Raw genomic sequence first — 13,217 nt, 5'->3', positions numbered from 1 at the left:
AATGGTGTGACTTCAGTGGAAGTTGCTCCTCGTCCAGGTAAGGCACAACGAGCTGTGACTCCACAGAACATTGCAGCAGTTGAAGCCATGAAAACTTACAAAACATCTGAGAAGCAGTGCTGATACTAGATCGACTAGAGAGTAGTTATTAAAGCGACAGCCACTCCTATAATTTATCAGATTATTGAGACTCGGGTTGTAAATTCCAGTTTACATTAATGTTCATGTTGCACAAATTTTAGAATTTCCACTGTGCAGGAATGTGACCTTATTCTCTGAAATCAGTAAACCTACATAAACGCTTAATATCAATTATTAGATGAAAATAGCATGTAAGTAGTGTAAGAAAAAGAGCTGTGGCTTTCATCTCTGTGAATGGCTTAAGAGTAGCCGTAAGTTGTTAGTATGCTAATATTGTAACAGAACGGTAAAATTCTGATGTTTCACTGCATAAATCTAAATCCATAGTATTCTGAGGTACAACTCAAGTCTTCTGGAAACTGATTATGGACAACGACTCCACTGAACGGACCAGGAAATTTACTTCCATTATTTGCACCGTCTCGCCATTTGAAGAATTTTATATTGGTACGGAAAACTGAAAAATGTAACGTAATGTGTTGTAAAATAATAATTAGAATGCTAAGAAACAAAGGAGGAAACAAGTCTAAAGCTGTAAAAGACTGAGGCAACAACAAGTGGATAATAAGCGTGGGTCTGCACTAACAATGACAAGAGTGGATTTCAGAGTCTCAGAAATGCCATTTTATCGAGAGGTTGTGGGGGTGACAGAGAGAGACAGGGAAACAAATGAAGACATTCGGTGGAGACTTGACATTTACAGCTTAAATGAAAAATCTTAGCATGGCGTCAGAATTGGAGATCTGATACACAACGGGCGAGGGATGAACGTTTGCCAGAAGCGATTTAGATGTATAAGTGCATCGTATAGGATTCTGTGGAGTGGGCAGGCAAAAAGAAGTTGTAAAGGTCTTATTCCTTATATGTTTATAATACCTTTACTTCTCTGTCACTACGTGTTTCTTTAGCGCTTTTTTACAAAGATACATCTGGTTTTCTAATCTCTAACATAAATAACTGTACATCTCATTCGACCAAATAATTACTCAGTAATCACTAAACACTAATTTGTACCAACTGTCCCCCTCAATATTACAGCAAATGTCTCTGTACACAACGCGGCCGTGTTTCCAAATATGAGTTGAGCATAGTGAGGTACAAAGCTGAATTATTGTTATAAATTACTATAGTTATATGGATTATCCATGACAAACGTGTTGCGTGAAATTGCAGATACTAAATTTGTGCCCGATGTTGGACTGTCTGCAATGTATATCTTTTATCTGTTTCAGGAAATATGATGTCATCACATTCCAGTTTTATCCTGGCGTTCATTTTAACGATCTTTACGTATTACTCGTCAGCTTCCTACAAATTTATTCGAGAGGTAAGTGCCAAGTAGAATAACACAAAAGAAATGTACCGGGTCGTCATAACTAAACTATCAATGTTCCAAGTGCAGCAGTGTGAGCTGTATATATCGATACATCTCAGGACGCTGAAACTTTGTAAGTATGCTCATCAATCGGTGCGATCATGGCGTATGCTGAAAAAACTGATAGATCAGATTTCTGACACCAGGTGAAAATACGGCGCTGTAAGCCATCTGAATGCGCAACGTGTCCAGTTTCGGCGTCAGTGAACTGTTGTCACTTGGCGACAGGTGCTTTCTTTTGTGAAGTGATTATGGGTGTAAAGGGTTAAGAAGGTTGAACTTTTCCGTATGAAACGCAGTAGCTATTAAGAAGAAAGACTGTGCACTCCAAGTAAAGTCGTTTTGTCAGAATGGCAGCAATAACAGCGCTACACTGCGGGAATAGCTGCGACGAGGCCCCACGTCAATAAATGTGCTTACCAATACGACCAAGAAATCTGAAGAAACAAGTGAATTAGGTGGTGCGTAGGGTGAGGGAGGCGACCCATACCCATGACAGTTGTCGAAGTTGCTGTACCTATAACCGGCCATTCAGGACATGAATCTTTCTGGCAGATTAAAACTGTGCCGGACCGAGACTCGAACTCGGGACCTTTGCCTTTCGCGGGCAAGCGCTCTACCAACTGAGCTACCCAAGCACGACTCACGCCCCATCCTCACAGCTTCACTTCTGCCAGTACCTCGTCTCCTACCTTCCAAACTTTGCACAAGCTCTCCTGCGAACCTTGCAGGAAGGTAGGAGACGAGGTACTGGCAGAAGTAAAGCTGTGAGGATGGGGCGTGAGTCATGCTTGGGTAGCTCAGTTGGTAGAGCGCTTTCCCGCGAAAGGCAAAGGTCCCGAGTTCGAGTCTCGGTCCGGCACACAGTTTTAATCTGCCAGGAAGTTTCATATCAGCGCACACTCCGCTGCAGAGTGAAAATCTCATTCTGCAAACATCCCCCAGGCTGTGGCTAAGCCATGTCTCCGCAATATCCTTTCTTTCAGAAGTGCCAGTTCTGCAAGGTTCGCAGGAGAGCTTCTGTAAAGTTTGGAAGGTAGGAGACGAGGTACTGGCAGAAGTAAGCTGTGAGGACGGGGCGTGAGTCGTGCTTGGGTAGCTCAGTTGGTAGAGTGCTTGCCCGCGAAAGGCAAAGGTCCCGAGTTCGAGTCTCGGTCCGGCACACAGTTTTAATCTACCAGGAAGTTTCATATCAGCGCACACTCTGCTGCAGAGTGAAAATCTCATTCTGCATTCAGTACATGCTGCAGCCAGTGCTCGAGCTGTGTCACAGGTATTGTCTCTCTCCTGGGCTACGGTTCAAAAAATTTTTCGGCGCATTGTACACTCGTATCCCTACAAGATTCAGAATGTGCAGCAACTGAGGCCCCAAGACAGGCTGCAACAGCACCACTTTGGCCTTCGTTTTCTTGCACGAATAGTAATGGATGACATGTGGCCAGGGAATAATCTTTGGATGGAAAGGGACATTTTACTATGCACAATGCCGTGAATTCACAGGACTGACACGAATGGGGTTCTACTCCACCACATGTGCAGGATCACCCAGTGCACGCAGCTTATGTGACTGTGTTGGTGATTTCACAAGCTCACTTTCATTCACAGTCCGTTTTTCGCCGAGTAGACGACCTCGCTGGACTGTTAGGTGTAGAGTAACATTTGCAGACTGTAAGGATCTCTTTGTGCGATACTCTATTCCAGCTTTGCGAGAACACAACTGTATCCACAACCCCGTTTTCATACAAGACTGGGCTACACCACATGCCGCCTGCCAGTTGAGAGATTTGCTTCGAGAGACATTCGGTAACGACTGCAGCATCTCTAGGCAGTTCCGAGTTGTGTGGCATTCCAGATCGATTTAAACCCATGTGACTTCTAGTTGTGGGGATATCTGAAATATTGATTCTATCATGGATGTATTCCATCCCTTCCTAATCAGAATGATAGCTTATGATGACATAACACTTTGATTAAACTGAATGAGTTCCCGGCAACTGTGGACCGTGCCCTGTGTTATGGTTGTAGCATGTTACTGAGTTAAGAGACCGTATTGAATACATGTTGGAACTTCTGACCATATTCTAACAAAAGTGCCAGAACCACTATCATTGTGAGTTTGATTGTTCCTCTTCACTTTTCACTTTTCCTGCACCCACACCTCATTCTGACTGCTTAGTGCTCCATATTTTCACCTGGTGCGAGAAAGTGGAACTACTATTTTTCCAACACACTCCACATATGAAACTTCTTGGCAGATTAAAACTCTGTGCTGGACCGAGACTCGAACTCGGGACCTTTGCCTTTCGCGGGCAAATGCTCTACCAACTGAGTACCCAACCACGACTCATGCCCCATCCTCACAGCTTCACTTCTGCCAGTACCTCGTCTCCTACCTTCCAAACTTTACAGAAGCTCATGCCCCATCCTCACAGCTTCACTTCTGCCAGTACTTCGTCTCCTACCTTCCAAACTTTACAGAAGCTCTCCTGCGAAACTTGCAGAACTAGCACTCCTGAAAGAAAGGATATTGTGGAGGCATGGCTTAGCCACAGCCTGGGGGATGTTTCCAGAATGAGATTTTCACTCTGCAGCGGAGTGTGCGCTGATGTGAAACTTCCTTGCATCTTAAAACTGTGTGCCGAACCAAGCCATGTCTCTGCCATATCGTTTCTTTCAGGTGTGCTAGTTCTGCAAGGTTCACAGGAGAGCTTCTGTAAAGTTTGGAAGGTAGGAGACGAGGTACTGGCAGAAGTAAAGTTGTGAGGAGGGGGCGTGAGTCATGCTTGGGTAGCTCAGTTGGTAGAGCATTTGCCTGTGAAAGGCAAAGGTCCAGAGTTCGAGTTTCGGTCCAGCACACAGTTTTAATCTGCCAGGAAGTTTCATATCTGCGCACACTCCGCTGCAGAGTGAAAATCTTATTCTGTAATGAACATATGTCCGGAGTTGCAGCATCCTGCGATGTATGCATCCTGTACTGCACCACTCGGAACACTGGCAGTTTAATTATAACCTCACAGGACGTCACTCTTTAGCTAGTCACTTATGTCTTTCATAGGAAATTTCGAGTATCTTTGTCCGGTTTAAGATGTTTATTTAAATGTAGCCGAAAACTACATAAGGTAATATACGAGGGCTATCCACAAAGTACATTACGTTTTGGAATTAAAAATAAATAAAGTATTGGAATTTTTTTTATTATATACAGATGAAAGCCACGCTTAAATACTACTTTTCTACATAGTAGCCACTTAAATTAAGGCACTTATCGTAGCGATGGACGAGCTTGGAAATTCCTTCGTCGTAAAATTCGGCCGCCTGCGTCTTCAACCACGTGGTTACCTCTTCTTGAAGCTGTGCATCGTCATCAAAACGCTGCATAGCCAACCATTTCTTCATTGCTGGGAATAAGTGGAAGTCGCTCGGTGCCAGGTCGGGACTGTACGGCGGATGAGGAAACAACTCCCACTTAAAAGATTCGAGAACTTCACGAGTGGCGTTTGCCGTGTGGGCCCGGGCGTTGTCGTGAATCAGCAAGATCTTTGAGCCCAACTTTCCCCTGCGCTTGTTTTGTATTGCTCTTCTGAGGTTGTGCAGAGATTGGCAATACCTTTGAGAGTTTATTGTAGTACTTCTTTCCAGAAAATCCACAAAAATCACACGTTTTCTGTCCCAAAAGACAGTCATTACGTGGTTGAAGGCGCAGGCGGCCGAATTTTACGACGAAGGAATTTCCAAGCTCGTCCATCGCTACGATAAGTGCCTTAATTTAAATGGCAACTATGTAGAAAAGTAGTATTTAAGTGTGGCTTCCATCTGTATATAACAAAAAAACTTTCCAATTCTTTATTTATTTTTAATTCCAAAACGTAATGTACTTTGTGGATAGCCCTCGTATTTTAATGTACTACTTGTAACATTATGTTTCAATGAGTGAAAAAAAATTCTGATGTATTTTCGATGTTGATGAATTACACAATATTGTGACATGTAAGCCAAAAAGCTCTGTTTCATCTGTAGGATGACCGAATGAGGAAAACGTTCCAGGAAGGTGGCTGATTTCCAGAGACGGTGAGAAGGCCAATTTGAACGTTTAAATTAAAATGTCAGGTATTAAAACAGAATAAAATTAAGGAAACTGAAAAGTAAATTAGATGGAGACAATGAAGACACGTAAATTACGTGTCTGTAAGAAAGGAGACAGAAACTGAAAAAATATGCGCGAAAGTCAACCAGGGAAAGTAAATGAAATAGCCCACAGCCAGTTTCGTCGCAGTGGGGCAGGCAGAACGGCACACAGTTGGTCGCTCGATGTAGAGGAACGCAGGTGGATGGCAGAAGTATTCCGTGGGTGCCTTGGCATCGTAGTACAAACCTTTTTTACCATTGAAGATGATGTACATGTCGCGAAAAGACCATGAGTGTGGACGTGCAATTGTGCGCACTTTCAAAAAAGATATCGAGTGCAGGTACGGGGTATGGAACATTCGCAGTAAGAACAGTGTTTACGTGTCTGCTATGAAAACCTGTGAACTAACTATAGTGGCCGGTACAAAAATAGGGCTTCAAGGTCATCTCACCGACTTACAGCATTGCCAGTTTTTTATAGTAATAATATGTTCATAAATAATGTTCATAAATTTTTCTAATTTTCAGTCTAGAATATGACGTAGTACTTTCCAAAAAAAAATTCTCATTAGCTGCTAGTTGCTAGGAAAAAAATGAAAACCAACGTTACAATAAATTTTGGAGGAAAATTATTTTTTACTTCAACCTATGGTAGTAACAGAATCACTAATGTAATGGGACTGAAAAATATATGAACATTCTCAAAGTTTACAGATGCATATGCTGCGTCTTTTATTTCGGAAACGTAAAAGTATTCTGAGATAAAAAATAAAATCTTATAAGAGGTGTGAAACTGTGCCAACTGCGTAGCGAAAAATGTAGTTGCTGATGAATTTTCGTTCTGCGCAGAAACTTCCCGCGAGGAATTTGTTAAGAAAATTACAAAATTATTTTTGGTAGCATTTCAGATGTCATTATTGTATCGTCTCACGTACAGAGGCAAATTACTTCCACGATTTTCCGTGCGCAGCGGCGCGCGAGTCGTTGTAGGCCGTCACCAAGAGTTTTGTTCGGACTGCTCGCTTTAATTTGGCCGAGAATATTCCCTACTTCCTGAAAATATTTTACTGGCTGCTAGTACATATCCTTCGTCATTGTATCCATCACTCCAAAACCCAATATACGCTACGCAGAAGTACTTGTAGTTGTTTTGAAGCCAACATTTTCACTGAATTCGAGCAAAATATTTGTTCGGAAGGTTTTGTGAAACCCAAGTTTTATCTAAATTTTCTGTAAGCCTATTATTCTCAACACCCAATACGTGTTTGGTACACAAAAACCTCGTTCTTACTAGTGCAATGTCTCTGTCTTGTGTTACAAATTTCGTCCATCATTACAGTTTCTGAATTGAAAACCAAGTGGGCGGGGAAGACAGCATTGAAGCGGCTGGCCAGAATAATCAATTTCATCACGGACATTTTCCTATATTTCTTTAGCCATCGGATACTACCCTCTGATATACTAAAGTAACACAATTCTACGTTCTGGCTTTTTGTAAAAGTCGTCAAACATCATAGATTTCTATGCTCTTCTCGGGGGAATCAGAATAGGTGCTGGGACTGTTCTGATGTTACTGGACTGTTTATATATACAGTCGATACAGAAGCACCACAACGTTTTGTCATTTTATGAACTGCATTACCCTTACTACTAAACAGCCAGTAAATCCTTCTATGAAAAAAAGGAGTTCAATTTCGGATATATATGTAAACCGAATGCAGTAAGATTATATCTGAATGTAAAGACATTCGATTCAGGATTTTAGGAAAACTGTTGTTAATTAATGCAGAATTGACAGTCTTATTTTAATTCACAGTTACTATCGAGTAAACTAATCGCCACCACTTGTGATAATTTATCAGACGTCTACCGTAAGGGAAAAACATTCGCAGTATGTCCTCTATAACTGAAATGAATAGATAAACATTTAAATCAAGTCAGCTTTTTACATAGACGGCACTTACCTAAAATGAAGGATCTTCAGCCGGCCGCGTCGGTCTAGCGGTTCTAGGCGCGCAGTCCGGAACCGCGCGACTGCTACGGTCGCAGGTTCGAATCCTGCCTCGGGCATGGATGTGTGTGATGTCCTTAGGTTAGTTAGGTTTAAGTAGTTCTACGTTCTAGGGGACTGATGACCTCCGATGTTAAGTCCCATAGTGCTCAGAGCCATTTGAACCATTTTTTGAAGGATCTTCAGGCTCCGTGTCTTCAGATTCACTCTCGCTTATTTCAGCCAGGTGTATCATCACAGATTCCACTATGGTGTCTCTTAAACCCTGGTTCAAGAAATCAGTTTCTTGCAATACTTCTGCGTGTTTTACGCATCTCTTCCAGTCCTGCTGAGTAACATTGTCAACAGCTTCGTGTATTAGCTTCTCGACATCGGCAAGTTTGAAAGTGGTATTTCTTTTCGCTACTTCTCGCTTTATTTGGGCCCATATCAATTCAATGGGATTATACTGGCAGTGATACGGTGGTAGACGTACCACTTGGTGTCCCATTTCGTTTGCCAGTTGCTCTAATTCGTAAGTCTTTTTGACACCTACGATTTCTTCCTTAGTTCAGACTTCGTTTCATCGACTGAAAATTAAATATTCTTTCTCTTTAACCACTCCATAATATCTGCATTGGGGCAATTTCAAGGTGGTAACTTTTCTATCTGAATGGAGTGGTAGCTGGCTTATCCATCTCTATAATTGATGCTTCTTCCAGCGCAGAAAACAGTCGAATAAACGAATTCTTAAAAATTTCTCCACACATTTCTGAATGGTAATAGGATTGGCAAGAACTTTTCCCACCACGAACAACAAGTCTGGCCTCTGGTATGAAGCCTGTGGTTAATGAACCAGCATGGGCGATGATTAATCGGCCACCTCTACCAGTAGGCACTTTCAAACCGCCGTTTCCTTTGGAGTCGTGCCATATACGCTTATTGGTATAGTTCTGAGAAACCCAAGTTTCATCCAAATACACTACAGGCCTGGGATCTTCAGCACGCAAGAAGTGCATTGCACGCAAAAACTTCGCTCTTGCTGCCGAAATTTTTCTGCGTTACATTAAGAATTTCCGTCCCTCATTACACTTCTTGAATCGGAAACGAAGAGAGCGGAGAAGACGAAGAACGGAGGTCTCTGAGCCCGAGTAATTAATGTTTTCACGGAGGTCAGCCTGTGTTTTTTAGCCGTTGGGTACTCTCCTCTGTCGTAATATCCAAGTACAGTTCTACTCACGAGCTCTTTGTTAAAATCGTCAAAGTCGATTGATTTCCGTTCACGTTCATATCCCTTTCTTGGAGAATCGAAACACTCATTCATGTCTGGAGATTCTGCCAGTGACACAGATTTGCTAATACGACCTACCGTTGACTTGGAGACACAACACGCTTTAGCAGTAATTTTATGAATTTGCCCAAAATTTAGGTTATTCCTCGCTTCTTCACTGCGGGCCAGATCAGAAAACATAGCCAAAGCCTTGCAGACAAACAAAAATTACGCGAAGCGAAATGTAGTGTGAGGAGGGCTATGCGAGAGGCGTTCAATGAATTCGAAAGTAAAGTTCTATGTACTGACTTGGCAGCAAATCCTAAGAAATTTTGGTCTTATGTCAAAGCGGTAGGTGGATCAAAACAAAATGTCCTGACACTCTGTGACCAAAATGGTACTGAAACAGAGGATGACAGACTAAAGGCCGAAATACTAAATGTCTTTTTCCAAAGTTGTTTCACAGAGGAAGACTGCACTGTAGTTCCTTCTCTAGATTGTCGCACAGATGACAAAATGGTAGATATCGAAATAGACGACAGAGGGATAGAGAAACAATTAAAATCGCTCAAAAGAGGAAAGGCCTCTGGACCTGATGCGATACCAGTCCTATTTTACACAGAGTACGCGAAGGAACTTGCCCCCCTTCTTGCAGCGGTGTACCGTAGGTCTCTAGAAGAGCGTAGCGTTCCAAAGGATTGGAAAAGGGCACAGGTCATCCCAGTTTTCAAGAAGGGATGTCGAACAGATGTGCAGAACTATAGACCTATATCTCTAACGTCGATCAGTTGTAGAATTTTGGAACACGTATTATGTTCGAGTGTAATGACTTTTCTGGAGACTAGAAATCTACTCTGTAGGAATCAACATGGGTTTCGAAAAAGACGGTCATGTGAAATCCAGCTCGCGCTATTCGTCCACGAGACTCAGAGGGCCATAGACACGGGTTCACAGGTAGATGCCGTGTTTCTTGACTTCCGCAAGGCGTTCGATACAGTTCCCCACAGTCGTTTAATGAACAAAGTAAGAGCATATGGACTATCAGACCAATTGTGTGATTGGATTGAGGAGTTCCTAGATAACAGGACACAGCATGTCATTCTCAATGGAGAGAAGTCTTCCGAAGTAAGAGTGATTTCAGGTGTGCCGCAGGGGAGTGTCGTAGGACCGTTGCTATTCACAATATACATAAATGACCTGGTGGATGACATCGGAAGTTCACTGAGGCTTTTTGCAGATGATGCTGTGGTGTATCGAGAGGTTGTAACAATGGAAAATTGTACTGAAATGCAGGAGGATCTGCAGCGAATTGACGCATGGTGCAGGGAATGGCAATTGAATCTCAATGTAGACAAGTGTAATGTGCTGCGAATACACAGAAAGATAGATCCTTTATCATTTAGCTACAAAATAGCAGGTCAGCAACTGGAAGCAATTAATACCATAAATTATCTGGGAGTACGCATTGGGAGTGATTTAAAATGGAATGATCATATAGTGTTGATCGTCGGTAAAGCAGATGCCAGACTGAGATTCATTGGAAGATGGTTGGTTGGTTGGTTGGTTTGGGGAAGGAGACCAGACAGCGAGGTCATTGGTCTCATCGGATTAGGGAAGGAAGTCGGCCGTGCCCTTTGAAAGGAACCATCCGGGCATTTGCCTGGAGCGATTTAGGGAAATCACGGAAAACCTAAATCAGGATGGCTGGACGCGGGATTGAACCGTCGTCCTCCCGAATGCGAGTCCAGTGTCTAACCACTGCGCCACCTCGCTCGGTCATTGGAAGAATCCTAAGGAAATGCAATCCGAAAACAAAGGAAGTAGGTTACAGTACGCTTGTTCGCCCACTGCTTGAATACTGCTCAGCAGTGTGGGATCCGTACCAGATAGGGTTGATAGAAGATATAGAGAAGATCCAACGGAGAGCAGCGCGCTTCGTTACAGGATCATTTAGTAATCGCGAAAGCGTTACGGAGATGATAGATAAACTCCAGTGGAAGACTCTGCAGGAGAGACGCTCAGTAGCTCGGTACGGGCTTTTGTCAAAGTTTCGAGAACATACCTTCACCGAAGAGTCAAGCAGTGTATTGCTCCCTCCTACGTATATCTCGCGAAGAGACCATGAGGATAAAATCAGAGAGATTAGAGCGCACATAGAGGCATACCGACAATCCTTCTTTCCACGAACAATACGAGACTGGAATAGAAGGGAGAACCGATAGAGGTACTCACGGTACCGTCCGCCACACACCGTCAGGTGGCTTGCGGAGTATGGATGTAGATGTAGATGTAGATCTGTAAAAAACTTGAGTACATTCGATATGATAATTTTCGATTGTTTACGAATGTCTTTCAGCGCTTTACACACACCGACCAGAGGAGTACTACAAGTAGGCTATTGCTCCTGCATTGTTGTTCACCACCGAACACAAGTCAAAGCATCTTTCTAAAGAGAGTAAGACACTGAGATCAGACATGAACGTTCGATATAGCACGGTAACACTGAGCTTTCAGCTGCTTTGACCTACCGCACCGCTAACGGTACCTATATGGCAACAGAGCCAAGAGGCGGGCTAATCACAGCCCGCACCCCTTACTGGAGGCAGGCAGTGGCCATGACCTAGAGGACTCTACTTTCGTGCCGGCCACTATAGTGGCAACAGTACGAAGCCTGTGAAATGTGTGTTCTTATAGGGCAACTACCCAAGGAATTCCACCCATTAATATCCAAACAGCAAACTCTGTACACAATTTATTAAATTGCCAATACTTAACTCTTTTAAATAACAACAAATTCATATAAATTACAGAATTTAACAAATGGTTAAAAGAGGGAGCTTTAAAAACAATAACGGCGGCTTGCCACCATAAAATCAAATAACCTTTTACAGTAGTGCTTTTAGAGTTTACCCAAAAGACAAAATCCAATAATAAGTTAACTTGGCATTACAATTTAAAATGATTTATATAAAAAAAAAACTTTGAGAAAGACAATGGCGCTTGGCACCATGAAATGAAAGAAGCGCAACACACAACCAATAAATATAATAACAATATAATAATTTGATACAACCAGAGGGCGAGGGCAACTCCCAACGCAATCACAGACGAGCGAGCTCTCAACACTTCGGAGACTTCCCACTAGAAACCGTCCCAGAAATAAACCGCTGAGAGCTCCCCGACATGCCTATCACAACTGCCCATCACTTACGCACCTTGGTTATGTTCTGTAACACACGACAGATAATATCAACACGAGATAAAATTCAAAAATACAATATAACAACCGCACAGCACGTGATAACCACGCACCCTTAACTCGGGCGCTCTTAATAAGTGCCGGAAGCCAACACACACAAATCTCAATAAAGAATTCTCGCTTCTTAAAACGAAACAATAAAAGCCAAGCGCACATGAATAGTCAAACCACAGCCTTACAGGGTGTTTCAAAAATGACCGGTATATTTGAAACGGCAATAAAAACTAAACGAGCAGCGATAGAAATACACCGTTTGTTGCAATATGCTTGGGACAACAGTACATTTTCAGGCGGACAAACTTTCGAAATTACAGTAGTTACAGTTTTCAACAACAGATGGCCTGCAAGTGATGTGAAAGATATAGAAGACAACGCAGTCTGTGGGTGCGCCATTCTGTACGTTGTCTTTCTGCTGTAAGCGTGTGCTGTTCACAACGTGCAAGTGTGCTGTACACAACATGGTTTATTCCTTAGAACACAGGATTTTTCTGGTGTTGGAATTCCACCGCCTAGAACACAGTGTTGTTGCAACAAGACGAAGTTTTCAACGGAGGTTTAATGTAACCAGAGGACCGAAAAGCGATACAATAAAGGATCTGTTTGAACAATTTCAACGGACTGGGAACGTGACGGATGAACGTGCTGGAAAGGTAGGGCGACCGCGTACGGCAACCACAGAGGGCAACGCGCAGCTAGTGCAGCAGGTGATCCGACAGCGGCCTCGAGTTTCCGTTAGCCGTGTTGCAGCTGCGGTCCAAATGACGCCAACGTCCACGTATTGTCTCATGCGCCAGAGTTTACACCTCTATCCGTACAAAATTCAAACGCGGCAACCCCTCAGCGCCGCTACCATTGCTGCACGAGAGACATTCGCTAATGATATAGTGCACAGGATTGATGACGGCGATATGCATGTGGGCAGCATTTGGTTTACTGACGAAGCTTATTTTTACCTGGACGGCTTCGTCAATAAACAGAACTGGCGCATATGGGGAACCGAAAAGCCCCATGTTGCAGTCCCATCGTCCCTGCATCCATTTCTTCCAAAGGAATCATT

At 43.0% G+C, this 13,217-nt stretch overlaps 1 protein-coding gene and 1 non-coding gene across 2 annotated transcripts in view; one reads left to right on the top strand and one right to left on the bottom strand.

Annotated features, from left to right (window-relative positions):
• The window catches only part of LOC126092254 (uncharacterized), a 353,514-nt gene that overhangs the window by 151,477 nt on the left and 188,820 nt on the right, over positions 1-13,217 (top strand). Inside the window, exon 3 of the mRNA XM_049907766.1 lies at positions 1,374-1,468. Within this exon, the coding sequence (XP_049763723.1) occupies positions 1,379-1,468 (90 nt within the window). The 5' untranslated portion in view covers positions 1,374-1,378. The remainder of the gene's footprint in view (positions 1-1,373; positions 1,469-13,217) is intronic.
• Positions 2,081-2,155, bottom strand: Trnas-cga (transfer RNA serine (anticodon CGA)). The gene has a single exon. It is a non-coding gene; the product is annotated as a tRNA-Ser (tRNA).

This window comes from Schistocerca cancellata, chromosome 7 (genome assembly GCF_023864275.1).
Source record: "Schistocerca cancellata isolate TAMUIC-IGC-003103 chromosome 7, iqSchCanc2.1, whole genome shotgun sequence".
Taxonomy (NCBI): Eukaryota; Metazoa; Arthropoda; class Insecta; order Orthoptera; family Acrididae; genus Schistocerca; species Schistocerca cancellata.
Note: the sequence above shows the minus strand (reverse complement) of the source record. Positions and strands in the feature narration are given on the sequence as shown.